General features: G+C 46.9%; 1 protein-coding gene across 1 annotated transcript in view; it reads right to left on the bottom strand.

Moving 5' to 3' along the window:
* Positions 1–22102, bottom strand: part of PLXNA4 (plexin A4) — a 203752-nt gene that overhangs the window by 153162 nt on the left and 28488 nt on the right. Inside the window, exons 3-4 of the mRNA XM_048500707.1 lie at positions 19060–19260; positions 511–607 (exon numbers count right to left, since the gene is read on the bottom strand). Of these exons, the coding sequence (XP_048356664.1) occupies positions 511–607; positions 19060–19260 (298 nt within the window). The remainder of the gene's footprint in view (positions 1–510; positions 608–19059; positions 19261–22102) is intronic.

Below are 22102 nucleotides of genomic sequence, written 5' to 3'. Positions count from 1 at the left end.
CCCAGGTGGCCTACAAATAAGACAATATCATAAAAGCATCGCAAACCATGGGTCACATCCTAAGGTCAACTCAGGAGTAAGACCCATTTTAGATAGTGGCGCTTCCTCCCCAGAATATGTCTTTAGGATCGGAGCCCAGGGGGATAAAAACAAGGCAAGCCATTTAAAACAAACCAGGGGTATAAAAACAGCATGAAACAAACACCAAGCACCCACAAATACCTACAAAAATTGTCTAGAGAGAACAGAGTTAAGCACCTTGACAACAGGGCTTGTCGGTGGAGAAATGGAGAGAAAACTCAGATCTGGAGGCAGAGGGAGATATTTTTCAGGTGCTCGGGCCAAGTGAGAGAGAAACGGGCACAAAAATTAGTAATTTACAGAGACCATAAATAAGACCCTGTGGTAGTGAGCGAGGGGAACTAGTAACGGTGGTGTCAAGATTAGAGAAGGATGCGGGCCCGTTGCTAAGGTTACCACTTCCAAGGACAAGCCGGAATAATTCGTTACCTTTGTTCTGCGCAGGGTTGTCGATGTTGAAATTCCCATTCCACACGACCGTCAGCTCCACCGGCAGGCTGTTAATCTCCATCCCGTCGTAAGAATACTAAAAGTCAGAAGAGCAGAGTTCAGAAAAACAAAGATCTTGCACCTAATTCATGCTACTGCACCCGGGAGAAAGGGCCGATTGGCGGTTGGCAGCCTTTCCCCCTTCGGCCCTGCATTAACTGGGTTGTAAAACCAATGGTTTAAGAACTAGCCTGCTGGATCAGACCAGAGTCCGTCTAGTCCAGCACTCTGCTACTCGCAGTTTCTTCCATGAAAACTTCCCATAACTTTCTCGTCAGGATACCCAAAATTTCTCTGCATTCACTGTCAAGGCGAACCCATTACTAAAATTTTAGAATCCCACCACTGTACTCCTCCCTGCAAAATCACAGCCTCTCAGAGATGTCTTTTCCCCCCAAAGTCAGAATTATTGTTATGGTGTTATATATTGTAGTTGGCTGTATGTTTACTGATATGTTATGATGTTTAGCTTGTGTTGCGACCCACCCTGAGACCTTCTGGCATAGGATGGGCTACAAATGTATACATTTAGATAACAGTGCTCCTAGTTCCTTGGTTTGCAATAGCCTCCAGCCACGTTTGGGAAGAATATTTTCACGACTCTTCTGTGCAGAAACAGAATGTGCGGCGTAGCAAACAGTTGCTGCTGCTGAACATAATGCTGTCTTTATAAGGAAGAAGTTTCCACCCATACAGAGCTCATTCCGACATCTTCTTCCAAAGGGGGAGGGATAGGACTGATTAGCTAGTATAGGGTGGGTGGTCAGACTTCAGTTGTTATATTGTCTTATGTGGTAGTGGGGTCAAAGAACGTTTAGTGCCAGCCAAAGCCAGTTTAACGTATTTGTTCATTTATTGTCAGTTCATTGTTTATTTATTTATTTATTTACAGATGATATACCGCCCTCCCCCGAAGGGCTCAGTATATAGTATATAGTACTTAGTATATAGGATTTAGTATTAGTTACTGAGTTAGGTTTGTATTGTGTTATATTGTTTTTAGGTTATTGGCTAGTTAGTGGGTTTTGGATTTATTTGTGATTGTATTGTGTGAAAGCACACTAGTCACAAGAAAGCCATCTTTTAAGAATGAATGTCCCTAAATTTAACATATTGGTCTTCCTTTAAAAGAGGGATAAGATGCAGGAATAGTATTGTGGTGTTATGTCTTGCTGTTATTTCATGCTTGCTGTTATACAATTGCCTGGCGAGGCTGGCGGTGGCACTTTATTATCCTATTATTATGTGTATGATGCAGTTATATTTTATGCTAAGTGCTAATATGCTTTTGCTGTTTGTTATTCTGTTAAGAAATGCTAATATTGTTGACATGCTGTTTAGTGATGTTTGATAAGCTGGGGTTATGGTTTTGGTAAACTTGTTGTTGTTCCTATTTATTTAGTGCTCATATTTGAAGTCTGTTATTCTGTTTTATTGATTGTCAGCCGCCTTCTGGAGTTCCTCATGGGGGACAGCGCAGTACTGTCCACAAATGAAATGATGTCATCCGTCGGGCCCAGCTGGGCCCAGATGTCCTCACCTATCTACGCCTTAGGACAAAATGCTATCAGAGAACGATTTCGTGTGCAAAACTTTCAGCACTTTTCCAGAGTTGCACGAGAGAGATAAGGATGGTTCTCCGCTCTCCACATGTGGAAACAGCAGAATAAAAAGACAGACCCGATACAAATGCACCCAAACGGGGATTAAGGGTAATAAATCTGCGGGACTGCAGCCAGAGGACGTGTGCACGGACTCCCAGCCCTGCCGTTCCCGCTCTCGCTACGATCCTGGCCCCGGAGAAACAGCCTCGATGGCAACATCTGGGGGAAAATATGTTGCAGGCCTCGGTGATGAGTAATTAACCCGAGACCGGAGTACAATGTGAGTAGGGGAGGAAGGGGATTGGTCGTTAACCGAGTCCATATGTCTCCCGACTTGATTTAACATCAGTTCCCCTTGACTGACTCGCGCACTCCTGTATGAGCCCTCTCTGAGCTTAAGGCTATGAATCCTTCACGGACTCTATGGGGATTTTATTACCACCAGTGCCCTTAATTAAAAGAATAACATCTGTCTGGCAGGCAACAAGCAGAGACCGGCAGGCCGGTACAATTCCGCATATCGAGTTGCAGGGGCGCATGCACATAGCCCCGCGTGAAAACCCAGAAGGAATGTCTTAAGTATCCGCAGAAAGACGTAGAGGCTCCGGGGGACCTCTAGGAACGTGCCCTTGAGCCCCCGTACAACGTTCAAACTCATTGCCGTCCGAGACCTTAGCAATCTTTTGTTTCGTTTGCCTCATCTTCCTTGGACATTTTTATACCCTACCCACTTCCAAGGGCCCCCAAAGCGACTTTTGGCTGGAGCAAACAAGCCATCATCACTTCAAAGGTCTGGGTTTGCTGGAAAAATAACCCTAAAATCCAGGAGCCTGTTAAAAAGAAGCCAAACGGAAGGCGGTTTTAAACATTTCGAGTTTATTATTTATTAATTTGTTGTTGGATTTATTCGCCGATCCTCCCAGGGCAGTTGCAATCCATTTTTTTAAACCCGAAACCTTAGGGTCCCCAGTTGTCATCTTTCTTTCTTTCTTTCTTTCTTTCTTTCTTTCTTTCTTTCTTTCTTTCTTTCTTTCTTTCTTTCTTTCTTTCTTTCTTTCTTTCTTTCTTTCTTTTAAACCCAAACACTTTTCAGCCATTTTATGCGTTGGCTATTTGGCTCTGCTTGGATAGCTATTTTTTATGAGCTGGAAATAAACTTGGAAACAGCTGAAATGCCCTTTTCATTTTTATTTACTTTTTGTGTGGTTAAACTGTTACCAGCCACATTTAGAGGCATCATGCCATTGAATTTGAATGTCATAGTAAAACCAGGAAGTCTCTAGGTTAAAATCCCATTTCTGCCGTGAACCTCACTGGTGACCTTTCTCAGCCTCATCTACCTCACAGGGTTGTTGTGAGGATAATATAGAGGAGGACTTGTGGCAGGAACGTCCCCATCTGCTGGCACACACCAATGGCAGCAAAATCAGTGGCGCAGCCACGAGGAAAGTGGCAGCAGTGCTTTTTCCCTTGCTGGCCGTGGCAGAACAAACCTCAGAGGCACAGGAGGTTAAGAGCTCATGCATCTAATCTGGAGGAACTGGGTTTGATTCCCAGCTCTGCCACCTGAGCCGTGGAGGCTTATCTGGGGAATTCAGATTAGCCTGTACACTCCCACACACGCCAGCTGGGTGACCTTGGGCTAGTCACAGCTTCTCGGAGCTCTCTCAGTTCCCACCTACCTCATACAGGGTGTTTGCTGTGAGGGGGGGAAGGGCAAGGGGAGATTGTAAGCCCCTTTGGCGTCTCCTGCAGGAGAGAAAGGGGGGATATAAATCCAAACTCTTTCTTCTTCTTCTTTCTTCTTCTTTCTTCTTCTTCTTCTTCTTCTTCTTCTTCTTCTTCTTCTTCTTCTTCTTCTTCTTCTTCTTCTTCTTCTTCTTCTTCTTCTTCTTCTTCTTCTTCTTCTTCTTCTTCTTCTCCTCCTCCTCCTCCTCCTCCTCCTCCTCCTCCTCCTCCTCTTAGGAGGCAGTGCACCTGCACCATTCCTGGCCAGCCCCCTCCCCGCCGATTGCGTTTTAAGATGTCATTGGACTCGAATCCAGCTCTTCTACTGCAGACCAACATGGCCATCCTCCTAAAAGTAAGCACAGCTGTACAGCACTAATGTAGCAAAGAGGCCTGGTTCACGTTTGCCCCCGGGACACGGTTAATTGTTCATTGTTTCTGATGCCTCCCTAGGCAAAGACCATCTCCCTGTTGCTCGCTGTGTGACAGATGCAATCCCCTAAGGAGGAAACAGTCTATTTCGCCAGAGATAGGGCACCACATTTTAAATCGCTGGCCTTTTAAAGCTCGCATGCATGAGTGGTACAGTATTGTTGAAAAGCGGCGGAGGGGACAGAGGGCCCGGAAGGTCTGCAGCTCATCATCTGGTGGCAGCGGCGGGGAGGACTCAGCAGTTACCCTCTTTGTTCCTGTTTCCTTGCCCAGCCCATTTACTCTTTCACTAATATTGCATGGCAGCACCTGCTGTCACATGCTACGGGCTGCTTGTGGATTTCAGTGGAACTGGCGATGGATTGTGCGCGAATAATGTCGTTTAAATGCAAGACAAGGGAGGTTTGCGGCACAGCGTCATTGTCTATTGCACAGCGGGAAAGCTTGCCTTTTCAAGTTTCTTTTATGGACTAATGATAGCATCTTCCTCTTTTCAAGGCTTCACGGCGCAGCAATGAAGTCAATCGGGGTATTTCTCGGTTTAGGGCACAGCAAGGCCAGAATGTAAACTGCCAAAGTCTTGTACAGGTATTATTGTTTATTATTATTATTATTATTTTGGTGGGGTTTTTATCCCTCCCTTCCCATCACAGCTGGGCTTGGGGCGGTGTTTAAAACATTTAAACACATTTAAAACAATTTACACACAAATAAAAAAATACCAAACAGTATTTATCCTAAACGCATAGGTGTTGTCAAACTTCAGAAGCCCTCCAGATGTTATGGACTACAATTCCCATCATCCCCTGCCAGCATGCTGCTGGCAGGGGATGATGGGAACTGTAGTCCATAACATCTGGAAGGCCGCGAGTTTGACACCTATGATCTAAAGGAACCCAAGTTGGCAACATGTTTATATCTATAAGCAGCTTATAAAACCCTCCCAGCCCCATGTTTTCCCCCACAACCCGGGTTTTTCAAGAATTGCACTATCTGCGCTTTATTATTTCGCTTTTATCATCGCGGCTTGCCAGCTATTTGCAGTAAGCAAACGAAGCGGTCGGAAGCGCTTTCAATACACCAGAGCTTTCCCTCTAGTTTTCCAAGGTCCCGCCTGGCAGCTGCATCACCACGCAGGGACACGGGGCACTAGTGTGGCTGTGGGAATCCACGCCTGCCCACCCGTGTACCTACACAGCGGAGAGAGGTGAGGAACCGGGTTTGATTCCCTGCTCTGCCGCCTGAGCTGTGGAGGCTTATCTGGGGAATTCAGATTAGCCTCTGCACTCCCACGCATGCCAGCTGGGTGACCTTGGGCTAGTCACAGCTTCTCAGAGCTCTCTCAGCCCCACCTACCTCACAGGGGGTTTGTTGTGATGGGGGGAAGCGCAAGAAGATTGTAAGCCCCTTTGAGTCTCCTGCAGGAGAGAAAGGGGGATATAAATCCAAACTCTTCTTCTTTTAAAAAAGTGCTTCTGTTCAAAGGCGCGATGGCAACCTGCATTGCTTCTGTGGGCTCCGTTTGCTGCCTGCATGGAGGCATACTTTATGCCAGTGATGGCGAACCTTTTCGAGACCGAGTGCCCAAATTGCAACCCAAACCCCACTTATTTATCGCAAAGTGCCAACCCGGCAATTTAACCTGAATGCTGAGGTTTTAGCGTTTAGAAAAAAAAAAAACAAAGTTGGCTCCCTCTTCTTCCCGCCCCACTCTCGCTCCCTGAGCAGGCCACAGTCTGCTCTAACCCTCCAGCTCTGTGCCTCTAGCATCTCTGCCTCTGGCTCTGGCTCACGAGGGCGCGGCAGCCACCTGGAACACAGGCACCAGGCCCGGGCCAGCCGAGCCCGCTTCTCACAGCTGTGCGCACATCGCCACGTGCTCAGTGGCCCAGGCCAGCCTAGATATTGTGTGTGGGGGGGTGGGGGTGGAGTGATTTTCTACCCCCCCACATGACAAAGCTCTGCGCTGGTGCCCACAGAGAGGGCTCCGAGTGCCACCTTTGGCACCCGTGCCATAGGTTCGCCACCACTGCTTTATGCCGACTGCAACCCGCTGAACTTTTGCTGTGCGGAAGGGACCTCTGGCTAAGCCTGCTTAGCTCCCAGGTACTCACAAACCTGACCTAACTGGGCTAGTAAACTCACTCGCGTGTTCTGAACTGGGTCTTCTTCGAGGCATGCATGGACTCACTCTTGCACACAGTGGCGGGGCTAACAGGGGACAGGGTGCGCCACGCTTTGGGACACGTGGGGAGCAGAAATGTAGTACCCACTAGGTCGTTTGCAGCATGGAAAGGAACAGGCAGGCCTCTTCTCCAGCTTGGTAAGTGTGGGGTGGGGCGCCATGGGGTGGGGGGGGTGGGGGGGCCACGGGGTGGGGGGGGGTGGGGCGCACTCTGGCCCGGGTGCACTCTGGCCCAGCTACGCCTCTGCTTGCACACAGGAACGGCAGTTTGTGAACATTGGAGGGTGGTACATAGCTCAGGCAGCCACACAAAGCTCTGTGTACACCACACATCAAAACACGGTGTTCAAGCGATTATAGGAAGCATGGAGCTGACAACCCATTTCACCCACTCTGGTGCCAGAAGTAAAGCTTGCAGAACTAGATGCCATAACTACTGCAATAAATTCCAAAGCTGTGCATGAAATGCGGCACATTTTAAACTGTGAACATATCAGCATTTCAAGACAACAGGAGAACAACCTACTAGAAAACACAGGCATTATGAGGGTGGGGTTTGATATTTGGGTGTGTTATTTGTAATGATGCTACTGATACTGGGGAATAAATCCAACCATGCTGTGTTGGAATTCCAAAGGTGCTCCCAAGCTTAAAAATGTTGGGGACCTCTACTCACTCAATACTCAGCGAAACCTGGAGCCCGAAGTATAACAGGGGGAAACTACTGCGGAGCAAGGCTAGGCTCCAGACATGTATGCTTGCATACAGGAGTGACCAGGCCGTCTCAGCTTTTGGCCGAGGGACACTCACGCTTTTCTGCAATGTGTCCCGCGTCCCGCGGGGTTTTAAAAGTGTCCCGGTCAGGAAATAGGGAAGCACCCCAGAAGGAGGTAAAGCGGTAGCACGGGATGACATCGCCACAGGGCTGCGCATTGTCATGCGGCGCTTACCCGGTTTTCCAACCGGAGCACCGCAAAGGCAGTGTGCTCCTGCGTCGACATGCGCCTCCTGGCAGCTACCGCACTCAGCCTTCTGGGGGCTCCCCTGTTTCCCTGACTGGGGAGCACCCGCAAAAGGCAGTGTGCTTCCTGCGGGCTGCGCTTGGCAGCGCAATGGCACCTGCCCCCGTGCCGCTGCTACAAGAGTGCAAAAAAATCTGGGTCACCTGGCTATAGCAGGACTGACCAATCCTGAGATGTCATACTGTTGACCAATTGCAGAACGTGATGTTGCATTTCCCGATCCCCTTCTACTCTTGAAAATGGTTGTGAGACATAAGCGCAGGCAATTCTAGGCACTCCACCAAATCCAGACCACGATGCTTTCAGTTCAAGTCCTTGCAAACCGCCCTCGTCAAAACGTTTCCCTCGACTTCAGCCGCTTCCAATTGCTAATTCTGTGTGCGTGCTCTTTGCACACAGTGTGCTTCCGGGTCAACTGGGTCTCAGAATCCGTTGCCGGCAGGTAAATCCTTCCTGGGGTTTGATGCAGGCTGAGAGGAGTAGGGAGAATCTCTCGAGAGGGAGTTCTTGGTGGGTTATTTAGTAACACTTCCCTACCTGGTTGGATTAATTAGCTCACCCTGCCTGTCGTGCTCGGAAGGCAAGAAGGCGGTTGGTAATAAGTATTATTATCACGCCAGGGGATTGATTGCTGCTGGAGGCACGTTTAGCCACGGGAGATCTGCAATGGAGAATCCAGAAGGCTTCTTTGTAGCACACTGGGTGGAAGGCTTTTGTGTACGTTCCAGGGCTAGGAAAGTATGCTAAAGAGCATCTCTGGGGCAGAACTTAGGTACCTCCGGTTCAGCTTTAAGACGGGGTATGCTTTTCTTACCCCCCTTTCGTACATGCAGAATAATGCACTTTCAATCTACTTCCACACTTGTTTGCAAGTGGATCTTGCTATTCCACATAATAAATTCCAGCTGCAAAGTAGATTGAAAGTGCATTATTCTGCATGTGCGGAAGGGGCCTTAGTTCAGGCGAGAGGTGTCAGAAGCTAAGCAGGGTTGGTCCTGGTTGCTATTTGGATGGGAGACCATCAAAAAAATCTAGAACTATCACGCAGAGACAGGGGTCTGTTCGTCTCTTGTCTTAAAAACCCTCCAGGGTCACCATACGTTTGGTGTGACTTCACAGCACTTTCAACCATATAACTGCGGTGGCCCAAACTAGTTAGATCTCAAAAGCTAAGCAGAGTTGGCTCTGGTTAGTATCTGGATGGGAGACTTCCAAAGAAGGTCACGGTTGCTGCACAGAAGTAGCCAATGGCAAACCACCTCTGTTTTGTCTCCTGCCTTGAAAACCCAACAGGGTTGGCTCAAACTTATTGCTTAAAACTTGTGCAAATGATCAATGGCAAACTGATGGTCTAAGTTATCAGACTGTAGGCTAGAACAGTTCCAGAGGGACCAAAATGGGGGAAGACACTCCACTATGACCTGGAAGAAACCCAATCTTGATCCTCCTTGATCTCAGATTGCATATGCCTTAGCAGACCAGGTGCTCAGGAGCAGCAGCAGCAGCAGAAGGCCATTGCTTTCACCTCCTGCATGTGAGTTCCCAAAGGGCCACTGCGAGTAGCAGAGTGCTGGATTGGATGGACTCTGGTCTGATCCAGGAGGCTAGTTCTTATTTTCTTCTTATGTTCTTAACATGAAGAAAAACACTCAACAAGATTCCCTGCTGGATCACATGCCCAGCAAGGAATATATATAAATCCATGTGTCTACTGTGTATAGTAGCATCTCTACAGGATCTCAGGCTCATTCCGCACATGCAGAATAATGCACTTTCAAACTGCTTTCAGTGCTCTTTGAAGCTGTGCGGAACAGCAAAGTCCACTTGCAAACAGATGTGAAAGTGGTTTGAAAATGCATTATTTTGCGTGTGCGGAAGGGGCCTCAGACAGCTTTCTCCAAAGCTGTAAGTGGAGATACTAGGGATTTAGGGTTGTCAATTTTAGACTGAGAAATCCCTAGAGGTTTGGGGGTGGAGCCCGGGGTAGATGGGGTTTGGGGAAGCTAGGCACCTCATTTGGCTGCAATGCCATAGAGCCCATCTTCCAAAATAGTCATCTTTTCCAGGGGAACTGATCTCTATTAGTCTGGAGATCAATTGTAATTCTGGGAGATCTCCAGGCCGCATCTGGAAATTGGCAACCATACAGGGATTAAACTGGTGATCTCCCACCTCACCTGGGATCTTCTGCCTACCTATCTATCGGGTAGGTAGCCTCGAACCATTACCCTTCTGTAGTCTCTCCAAAAAGCTAGGGGAAAAAAAAATCAATCTCAGACCCTACACGGTTCTTCAAGCTCCTTGGAAATTATGGGTATTTATTTTTAATGTTTATACATTTACCATTTATTAAAACCATTTATATCCTTCCCTCCTACACAGGAGCCGTCGGGTGGCTTCTAACAGAGATTTAAAACAATATAAAACCATCATCAATAATCTAACCCAACCAAAAAAGGGGGGGGGGGAAACATACAGACGTGCCAGCGGCACACAATCAATCACCCAGCCAGATAGAATAACAGATAAAGCCCCAAACTGATGCTCCAATTGTTCTTCCTAAACAGCATGGTTTTTAATTGATGCCAGGGCTCTGGTAGAAAGAGGCCAAAATGGAATTCTTTGGACAAGGCATTCCTGAGGTGGCGGGCGCTGTAAGGTGGGGCATTGGGACATGATTGGGGTAAGGGGTGTTGGGTCAACAATGCAACCAGTGAAGGTGAGTAGTTCTAGGAATCGTTGGAAACTCTATGATTTTACTGTGTTTGTGACCCCAGTGAGTTTTTAAAAATTACACACACACACACACACACACACACACACTCACGCACGCACGCACGCACGCACACATATGTATATATGGTTTATCCCTCATTGCCACAACTGGAAGCTTAAAAACAGGAGAACATAAGAAAAACCCTGCTAGATCAGATGGGTGGTCCATCTAGTCCAGAACGCTTTTCCACTAGGAATTGTATTTTATCAGTTTCTTCAGCATGGCCACTGGCCATGCTGAAAGGCTGATAGGAATTGTAGTTCCTGAACATCCATGCGAGCTGCAGGTTCCACCTCCAGATCAGTTCAGGAACTACAATGGTCCATCTAATCCAGCATCCTAAGAACAAAAGAAATGTCTACTGGTCAGCCCAGTGGTTCATCTAGTCCAGCATCCTACTGGTCAGTCCAGTGGTCCATCTAATCCAGCATCCTAAGAAATTATAAAGTAGCTGCCTATCACGTGACCAGTGGTCCATCTAATCCAGCATCCTAAGAACAAAAGAAATGTCTACTGGTCAGTCCAGTGGTCCATCTAGTCCAGCATCCTACTGGTCAGTCCAGTGGTCCATCTAATCCAGCATCCTAAGAACATAAGAAATGTCTACTGGTCAGACCAGTGGTCCATCTAATCCAGCATCCTAAGAACAAAAGAAATGTCTACTGGTCAGTCCAGTGGTTCATCTAGTCCAGCATCCTACTGGTCAGTCCAGTGGTCTATCTAATCCAGCATCCTACTGGTCAGTCCAGTGGTCCATCTAATCCAGCATCCTAAGAATATAGGAAATGCTCTACTGGTCAGCCCAGTGGTCCATCTTATCTGGCATCCTGTCTCACACAGAAGGACAACCAGTTCCTCTGGGGGGCCAGCAACAGGCCATAGATGCTGAGGCCTTCCCCTGATATTGCCTCCTGGTTGGGAACCCTCAAGGGCAGCTTTATTCCATATTAGTAGCAAACACAACTGCTCTGTAGCAGTCAGCTGCCTCTTTTTGCATTATCTTGCCTTTACGGCGACATAAAAAGATCCTTTGGCCCGCCTGGTTTCCACTTCGAGGCTCTCACAAAATAAAACGAAAAGAGGCACTAAAAGCATCCTCAGTTTGGCAAACCGTAAATTTCAGAGAAATCCCGGATTCGGGTGCTCACGGGCCACTAAGCAGTAATGAAATCCAAGAGCAAAACCGACCAGGAATAATGTTGGGGAAAAATGCTCGTTTGTAACAGATCGTAAAATTGGCAAGATGCCGGTAATCGGAAACATGGTGTTTAATGCCACAGAAAATGGACTGCAATGTTTTTAACGACTGCCGGATGTGATGGAGCAGGACCAGGAAGAAGAAGAAGAGCACAAGAGATCCCTTGTGGGTTGTTTTAAAGGGGAGCCATCTTGGTCTGCAGCGGAAGAGCGAGATTGCAGTCCTGTTTATAGCCCTAAAATCTTGTTGGTCTCTGATGCGGTTGGACTCAAATCCAGCTCTTCGAATAGCATCGCAATGAAGAAAAGCAACATTGGCTGACAAGGGAGGCTTGCTAACTGGTCAGAGCAGAGGCGTACCTAGGCAAACTGGAGCCCTGGGCGAAACCTGAGTTTGATGCCCCCCCATGGGCTGCCACCCTCCCCCACCGTGACCAAACAATGATTTTTTCCACCAGGTCGTTTCAAAGTCACCATCCCATTATAGAACATCCCCCAACTCACAAATCTGAACACAGCAATGGGCCATGCCACATAGCAGAAATAATTTTTGAAAAACATTTTCAAAATGCTTTCAAAATGTTTTATTACTGCTATGAAAACATTGTACGGTGTTGTATCTAGTCCCCCCAATTGGGGGAAACAGCATCACTTTCAATGTTATTTAAACTGGGGACCCCAGATTCTCCCTTTAAGGTGGATTTAAAAGGAGAATCTGGGCTCCCTAGTTTGAACAAGTGATGCTGGAATCCACCCCAAAACAGCATCATTTTCAATGGTGTTTAAACTAGGGAGCCCAGACTCTACTTTTAAATTCACCTCAAAGGGAGAATATCTGAGGAGTCCCAGTTTAAACTAATTGATTGAAAGTGATGCTATTTTGGGGTGGATTCTCCCCCACCCTGAAACAGCATCCCTTTCAATGTTAAAACTGGGGACCTCAGATTCTCCCTTTAAATCCATGCTGAAGGGGGTGGATTTAATAACAACAACAACAACCTTTATTAGGCACTGAGAGAATAAAAGAAAGAAAACAGGCATTGGCAGGAAGGGAGTGGATTTAAAAAGAGAATCTGGGGAAATTTAGGGGGTACAATTATTGATAGCAGCACCAAAATTTCAGAGTATCTTCGTGAGACCCTACTGATGATACCACCCAGGTTTGGTGAAGTTTGGTTCAGGGGGTCCAAAGTTATGGACCCTCAAAGGTGTAGCCCCCATCTCCTATTAGCTCCCATTGGAAACAATGGGGGATGGGGGCACTCCCTTTGGGAGTCCATAACTTTGGACTCCCTAAACCAAACCTCACCAAACCCAGGTCATATCATCGGGAGAGTCTCCTAAAAATTCCCTGAAATTTTGGCACTGCTAGCCTAAAATCTGCGACCCCTGCAGGCCAAAAACGGAAAAAACACTGAAAATACAAAAAAACCCACGAATGAACCTGCAATTTTGTCGCCCAAGGTGGCGCCCTGGGCAGCTGCCCACTTTGCCCAATTGGAGGAACGCCTCTGGGTCGGAGCAAACACGGGAGCTTGTTCTCCCTGCCAGTGACCATTCACCTTCACCTGGTTTACCAAGAGGGCTTTACCTTATCCCTGCCTGTTGAACAGCAACTGGGTCTGATCAAAGAAATGGAAAAGGTGATTAAAAGTAACTTTTAAAAGGTGCTTTTGGGCTATATTATTCCTCTAATGCCGTCTGATGCGCATTATATCAGCCGTTTTATGATCTGGACTGGGGTTCCCAGCCTTTTCGAGCCTGTGGGCACCTTTGGAACGTGGACAGTATGGTGGACACCGTAACAACATGGCTGCTTCAGGAGGCATAAAATGGCGGCCACAGCTGACCTTCAGTCACACAATGGAGATCCTTGTATGGTGGTGGCAGCAACTGCTAAAGCAATTTTATTTTTTGTGGCACTTCCCCTCCCTGCGCAGGGCCCCTGGGCGATGGAATCTTCCCTCCCTCCCTGTCCTGGGGTTTTTCCTCCCCAGAGATGTCTTTTTCCAATTGGCCCGAGGGGCCAAGAAACAATTTAGCCCACAGGGCGCCTGGTGTTGAAGGCTGCCCTCCTCTGGCTCCCCAGCTTCCTCTTCCCTAACCCACAGCGTGTGTCAGGCTCAGCCCCGCTGCAGTTGCCTCACTAACTGCCGGAGCTGGCTAGACCGCTGACGCGCCCACCCAGTTGCTTCACTGGACAAGCGGCTGCTGCCTGAAGGGAGGTGGCCCTGGCACTCCCTCCCAACGCAACCTTCTCCCGACCTGTCTTGCCGTCTCACCACCCCACACCCCTCCCACGTCACCCTGCTGCAGCGGCCGCTCCCGAGCTCTCCTTTGCTCTCTCTTAAATCCCCTTCCCAGACTTAAAACCCTCCCCCTGCCCAGCTGCAGCGCGTCCACGCCGAGCCGATTGGGCTCAGCTGCGCTCCGGGCACGGCCGGAGCCACGGACCTTCGTTGCTTCCGCCTTCTCTGCTGTTTCTTCGAAGGGCCTCTCCCGCGCCTGGCCGGGTGAGCTGTCCGATGCCGTGCCGCGAGCCAGACGGGGCGAAGGATCGATTGATCCTTGTGTCGATACTTCGACGCAATTCTGTGTCGGCGCTGGGGAGCCCCCCTGCCCAGCCGGCTTCAGTCCGGGCGTGGGGACGGCCAGTATCTCGGCCGTCGGAGCTGCGCCCAGACATTTTTTTAAAAGCACAGCTAATTGGATTTCCAATGGCCATTCAGAAGGCTTGTGGGCAAAAACAGGACCCAGCCTTTCCACTTCCTAAAAACTCTTGGCAGGCACCAGGAAAATGACCAGGGGGTGTCAGGTAGGGGCACCAGGTTGGGGACCCCAGTCCAGGCGTTTTTTACCGATGCGTTACTATTTTATTATCACCTGTGGTCACTTTAACTAACTGTGCTAGTAATTCAGCATTTTATACCTGCTGGCCCTCCTTCGATCCGTGCATCATATTACATCGTAACTCGCAAGCTGTCTTTAAAAAATGGCTAGATGTTAGACCGAAGAAGCACATAAAACTCTTTAATTCATCGATTAACGGAATGCTGGACAAGGGAGGCAGTGGTTGGGAAAAAGGAAAAAAGACTCATAGAATCATAGAGTTCGAAGAGACCCCGAGGGCCATCAAGGGCCATGCAGGAACTCATAATCAAAGCACTCCCGGCCGATGGTCATCCAGCCTCTCTTTAAGAACCTCCAGAGAAGGAAACTCCACCACACGCCAAAGTAGTGCATTCTACTGTCGAGTAGCCCTTGTTGACAGGACATTTTCCCTGATGTTTAGGTGGAATCTCTTTTCTTTCACCTTGAGCCAGAGGTGGGATCCAGCAGGTTCTTACAGGTTCCCGAGAGTAGGTTACTAATGATTTGTGTGTGCCGAGAGGGGGTCACTAACTGGTGATTTTGTCATGTGATTTTGGCCTTAGTTACCCCCCCTCCTCTCAGCAGTAGCGCGCAGAACTTGAAGCAGTCTAGCAGGAGGTACCCTGGCGTGCGTGGCAGCCTGCGCCTGCGTGCATTCGTTTCCCACCCAAGGACCGGCACAGCGGCTGCGTCCTTGCCACAGCCCCGCCCAGGAATGCCCCGCCCCCGGAATGCCCGCCCCCGCCCCTGTTGTGCCCCACCCAGCCCCATTGGCGCTACGCCACAGTTTGAATCCCACCACCATGGGAACCTGTTACTAAAATTTTTGGAACCCCATTGCTCCGGGTCCTAGCAGCAGAAAACAAGCTTGCTCCCTCACCAACGTGACATCCCTTCCAATATCTAAACATGAAAATGCCTTCAAGTTGGCTGCTGTTTGGCCTGTTTGCAAATCAAAAGGTTGAGATGCAATGGGGCCTTTTAAAATGGAAACTGCTACGTAGCAAAAATACAAATGTGTTTATCCAAATTAAAATCAAGATAGTATAGCAAAAGGCCCTAAATAGGGTTCCAAACATACATCGATGAAAATCACACCATGATAACATATGACACTTTCAGATCCAAACGCGTTTTGGCCCAATGGCCTTTTTCAGTGGTCAAAAATAATGTGACAAAATATTACCATCTGACAAAATAGTACAGTATTGATACAAAATGCCTTATAAATTACTGAGGTATGAACTAATTGCATGTGTAATCATAAACTCATAAAAACAAATGAATAATAATAATAATAATAATAATAATAATAATAATAATAATAACTTGTGCTGTGTTGTTATGTGTATAATAATAATAATAATAATAATAATAATAATAATAATAATAATAATAATAATAATAATAATAATAATAATAATAAATAATAATAATAAGCCCAAACTGACCTATCTCAAAGCGTCACAATGAGCTGCGCGGCTTAATGGTGCACTGGAACCTTTGCAAAAGTCATTGCACCCTGTAGCAGGAACTCTGTGGAGTATGAGCACAAACTGAAGAAGACCACTTTGAAAATGAAGAAGCAAAATACTCTCACCAAGGGGACTTTTAAAAGGGAATACATGAACAGAACAGACACTGCCTGGCACACAACACCCCCCCAGACATAACGGTGGTAGAGAAAAGCATGTTTGGATCATGAGATGTTGCTGTGCCGAGTTCGGTAATTGCTGAGGTTAAGAAGGACAAAAGAGCTGGGAAAAGATCACAAAATACAAAAAGGACCTGCAAAATTGAAGTTGAGCGATTGTGACAAAAGAACAACGAAGTAATCCCACTAGTAATTGATGAGTTTGCTCTAGGAGGAATCCCAAGAAATCTTGAAAAACATCTGGAAAGCCTAAACTTGGACAGAACATCAGTCCACATGCTGCAGAAAGCAGCACTTCTAGGAACTGCACATATTCTACGCAAATACCTCTAATATCCTAGGTCCTTGGGAAGGACTCGATATTCAGAGATGAATTCCAGACACTTGTGCTGTGTTGTTATGTGTATTATACTAATACTAATACTAATACTAATAATAATAATAATAATAGTTAATTATTATTATTATTATTATTATTCATTTGCTTTTTGGGTCTAAAAGTGTTGCATAAGATTTCATGTGTTATTGTGTTGTGATTTTAATTGATGTACGTTTGGAAGCCTACTTAGGGCCTTTTACTATGATATTTTGATTTTAATTTGAATAAACACATTGGTATTTTTGCTACACAGCAGTTTCCATTTTAAAAGGCCCAATTTCACATTAACCTCTTGGTTCTTTCCTCCGGTACTGAGGTTAAATTTTTGACCCTTTCTTTGCTGAGATTAGAACGGCAACAGCCCACCGACGTGGACTGCGGATGAAACTGATGACGGGGTGAATCCAATCCGCGTTGGATCTCTCGCCTGGAGTCCCTTCCCTTCCCTCTTCAGAGATTTTTTTCTTGGTACCAAATTAGTATTCACTGGGAAGCAGGCGTGAAGTGATGCGCCCCAGCATCCTGCCTCTCTGAGAAGTGTCTTGGCTTTAGAAAGCTCTGCTCCGGAGGAGAAGTTGGAAAATTAAATTAAAATCTTTCGACTGAGTCCTTCCGGAAGAAAAAGGGACGGTGAGTGACACTGAAGGAGGGAAGGAAGATTCGCTGTTGTTGTTGTTTTTAAATGGAGGGCTTCGACAGTGAGCGGCTTAACAGGGTGGAAAATCCCACTACCGAAGACCCCTCCCTGGGACGTTGCCAGGTGAGTTTTCCCTGTGCTCCATGTACTTCTAAGGCCCCTTCCGCACATGAAGAAGAAGAAGAAGATTTTGGATTTATATCCCACCTTTCTCTCCTGTTAGGAGAATCAAGGAGGTATACAAGCTCTTGCCAGGAGCAGCAGTGGTGTAGGAGGTTAAGAGCTCTTTTATCTAATCTGGAGGAACCGGGTTTGATTCCCAGCTCTGCCGCCTGAGCTGTGGAGGCTTATCTGGGGAATTCAGATTAGCCTGTACACTCCCACACACCCCAACTGGGTGACCTTGGGCTAGTCACAGCTTCTCAGAGCTCTCTCAGCCCCACCTACCTCACAGGGTGTTTGTTGTGAGGGGGGAAGGGCAAGGAGATTGTCAGCCCCTTTGAGTCTCCTTACAGGAGAGAAAGGGGGGATATAAATCCAAAACTCCTCCTCCTCTTCTTCTTCTTCTTCTTCTTCTTCTTCTTCTTCTTCTTCTTCCTCTTCCTCCTCCTCCTCCTCCTCCTCCTCCTCTCCCCACAACAAACATCTTGTGAGGTAGTGGGGCTGAGAGAGCTCCGAAGAACTGTGACTGGCCCAAGGTCATGTAGCAGGAATGTAGGAGTGCAGGTCATGTAGCAGGAATGTAGGAGTGCAGAAACACACCTGGTTCACCAGGCAAGCCTCTACCACTCAGGTGGAGGAGTGGGGAATCAAACCCAGTTCTACAGATTAGAATCCACCTGCTCTTAACCACTACACCATGCCAGCTCTGCAGAACAATGCACTTTCAATCCAGTTTCACGACTGTTTGCAAGTGGATTTTGCTATTTTGCACAGTTGCAAAGTGGATTGAAAGTGCATTATTCTGCATGTGCAGAAGCGGCCGAAAGCGCAGGGCTGAAAGACAATAGTTTGAACTATTTTTTTAGAAAACTGGAAAGCTGTTATGAAATCTCTTTCGAAAACCTATTCAAATAGAGAAGTAGAGTCAGGAGCTGAAATCGAAATCTGCCGTAGATCGTAACCACAACAATACACTTTAAAAAAATAACTATTGAATTAGTGGCTTAATTATATATGCATGAACCTAGAGATAACTTTTAACCGAAGATGAGATGAGTCAATATATGCGTTGTGTAGTGGGTTGTGCCTTTTTAATGTTTGTCTGTTTTGTATGTGAGAAAATAAAAATTATATTTAAAAAAGAATCCCACCCCTCTCAGATCCAAATCTGATTTTCTTGCCACCATAGCACACCCCTACCTATTTGACTGTCCAATTCTTGAAGCTGATTGGTTGAACATGCTGGTGGACTCTGGTCTGATCCAGCAGATGCTTTCTTATGTTCTTATGTGGGCAGTGGCGAAGCCACCAGGGGACAGGGGGGCATGTGCATAGCGTGCAGGGTGCCACATTGGTGAATTCTGAGTCCCGCAGGAGGGTGGAAAAAAATCCCCTGGCCCTCCGTTGCCCCAGCGCTACCCGCCCCGGCGCCACCTCCCCGGCGTACCCCCACTTACTTTTAGGAATGGAACATCCCAGAGAAGAAGCCTGCCTGCGTTGCCTGGGCCTGGTGGGAACTACATTTCCCAGGAGCCCCTGGGAAATGTAGTTCCACAATTAGGCTATGGCTTTCCTAAAGTAAGTGGAATGGGAATGCCCTTGAGAGAGGGAGACGCTCTCTTGATGACTGAAATGCAGTAGCTGCCAGAGTGTGCACCAGGCGCACTCTGGCCTAGCTACGCCTCTGTATGTGTGTTCGTGATGCCCGTTCGTTCTGAAGACGAGCCCTGAGCCGAAGGTACAGCAGCCATTTCATCGGATGAAAAATCCATTTCCTGTACCCAATGGAATCACTCCCCCCTCTCTGTCCCTCCCGGGGCCACGCTGACAGGGCTAACTCACCGACGTGTTCTGGCACTGGACGCTGGAGCTGTTGAACCTCAAGGCCGGCACCCTCTGCTCGTTGCCCTGGATGCTGAGAATGCACTCGTAGCCCCGCTGACCCGACTGTGGCTGCGGCAGGTTCTTGGCCTTCAGGGTGATGGGCTTGATGACTTCCACAGGCACCAAGATCTTATTGATCTGCAGCAATTGAGGACAGTCCTGCAGAAAGGAGTGGGGTGGAAACGGAAACTCCACACAGTTAATATCATCAGCATTACAGTTAATAAAGATGTAGTACATGCCCACCTTCTTCTCCTAGGATGCTTTGTTTTTGCTTTATTTTATCCGTTCATTTATAATTTCTGATTTATAGCCCGCCTTTCCCCATGCCAGACTCAGGGAATCTTACAATTAAAAAATTAATGGTTAAAATTAACAATTGATTCCCGAAGTACATGACCCGATGGCACCATAAAATCAATTCCTAACCCTCAAATGACCAAACCTCAAATGACCAACCCTCAAATGACCTAACCCTCAATTCCCAACCCTCAAATTGCACTCTTTTTTTTGCACCTTTTAAATCAGGAGCATCTATTTGAGAAGTGGTTGCAAAGACTGATAGCAACATTAGCTGGGTCACAGGCAGACACCAAAGGCACAGTGAGACAGTTAAGTAGTAAGTCTCAGCTAACAGTCTCCTTTTTTTCTTTTTATGATGCACCCTTTTAAATTGGAGTGACTGCAGATGAATGGGGGGGGATCAGCCGTAAAAAAACTGTATAATAGTGCAAACTATTTTCCAGCTTAACTGCACGAATTAGATACATTTAAATTTGTTTGGACACATTTGAACAATTTGCCAAATGACTGCCACCTTGCCTGTGTGCGGTGAACAGGACATGAACCAAACAGGAGGGAGCTTAAGCATGACTGTGCACAGAGGGTAATGCTGAATTGAAACCATGCGACAATTTGTTCTGGATAGGACGGAACTCTCCAATAGATTGACCCTGCAATTGACAGATAGATCTTTGATCCATTACTGTTGTTGGATAAGCAGATGGTAGAGATAGCCAGGAGGCCCTTTTATCAGTTCACAACCAATGCTTTTCCTGGAGGGAGCAGATTGGTAGGGTTACCTCCACTGGTAACCCCACAATGATCCCGCATTCATCAGGAGGTTGGACTAGATGGTCTCTATGGACATTCCAACTCCATGATTCTAAGATTCTTTGATGATTTTAAGACACATTGTTAAGCTTCAGATTAGACAGATGTATTATGGGCTGCATGGAGATACCTTTGAGGAATGTCCAGAAAAATCATTTGATTTATATCAGGGGTCTTCAAACTATGGCCCTCCAGATGTTCAGGAACTACAATTCACATAAGAAAAGGGGGTGCAATAGTAAATATTAATAATAATAGAACTATCACTACTGTTGCACTCTGGCTATAACTGATATTTCAAATGCGTATATCTATATACATGAATTTATATAATTGTTCATATTTTTTATATTTCATTAGTTATAAACACAATCACTTCTTGTCGACTACATCCAACAGGTAAGTTCAACTTATTTTTAACAACTATAACAAATAGATTCAGGGTCATCCGTATTAATTCAGGTAAGTATTTAGTTCATACTCTCCCATCAGTTCAACATCCTTAAGGTAAGTATGCAATCAATGCGAAAACATGTATATACATAAATATATTCAGTCCATCTTGGTTCATCAACTTTTTATATGAATCTACTCAGGTAAGTATTCTGTACATATTCAATGATAAGTCCAAAATTGTGCACAGGCATAAGTCCAAATTCTTTTAAACACAAGGAGGAAAACGCATTGCGCCTAATCCGCGTTTTTCGATGGCTTCATCAGCCTCACAGGTTGTAGATATAATTTTTATTGGCTTCATATGGGTACTACAATTCCCATCAGCCCTGCCACTTGGCCATGCTGGCAGAGGATGATGGGAATTGTAGTCCATGAACATCTGGAGGGCCATAGTTTGAAGACCTCTGATTTATATTATGGCAGCTAGGATGGCCTATGCCACTCTATGATCCAGTGCTTCCTCAGGGGGCTACTTTGACCTTTCACCTAGAGTAAGCTAGCATGGTGCAGTGGTTAAGAGCAGCTGGACACTAATCTGGAGAACCGGGTTTGATTCCCCTCTCCTCCACATGAAGCCTACAGGGCGCCAGTCAAAGTTCTCTCAGAACTCTCCCAGCCCTCGTGGAGGCAGGAAACTGCAAATCACCTCTGGCCTTGACATTCCTATGGCATCACACTAAGTCCTCTGTGACTTGACAACACGCACACACACGGCACCCAGGATACCGACAGCGACTCCTTCAGTTCTTTTCCGCCTGGTCGTTTGCGGTTCTCTCCAGTCCTGTCTATTCCAGCTGAGCCACTGCGGCGTCTAACTTTGATGTCTTCCCCCAGCATCTGGCTGGTGATTATTTGCCTGCATCTGGTTCTGGTTTGATTCATTATTTTTTTTATTAATGTGGGTTTTTTAAAAAATATTTTAAAACTCTTTGTACCATCTTTTTCTGGAAGCTGTCGGGGTGCTCGGAGAAGCCAAAAGGCAGAACACAAACATTCGAGACAAAATGAAACGCCTAAAATGCTTCCTTCGCAAAAAGGCATCAAAACGGGCTCGCGTGCATGATTGCGTCGGGAAACTTTTCGCATTGTTTCATGATTCGCGTGCCCCGCTGTACGTCGGCTCCATCCTCCCGACCCCCGACAGTCTCAATATTCGCATCTATGATCACCAGATTTGCTCTCTTGAAGGGTTCTTTGAGCGTAGGCGTAGGAGCAGCAGTGGCGTAGGAGGTTAAGAGCTCGTGTATCTAATCTGGAGGAACCGGGTTTGATTCCCAGCTCTGCCGCCTGAGCTGTGAAGGCTTATCTGGGGAATTCAGGTTAGCCTGTACACTCCCACAGACGCCAGCTGAGTGACCTTGGGCTAGTCACAGTTCTTCTGAGCTCTCTCAGCCCCACCCACCTCACAGGGTGTTTGTTGTGAGGGGGGAAG

Source organism: Sphaerodactylus townsendi, linkage group LG06 (genome assembly GCF_021028975.2).
Source record: "Sphaerodactylus townsendi isolate TG3544 linkage group LG06, MPM_Stown_v2.3, whole genome shotgun sequence".
NCBI classification, from domain to species: domain Eukaryota; kingdom Metazoa; phylum Chordata; class Lepidosauria; order Squamata; family Sphaerodactylidae; genus Sphaerodactylus; species Sphaerodactylus townsendi.
Note: the sequence above shows the minus strand (reverse complement) of the source record. Positions and strands in the feature narration are given on the sequence as shown.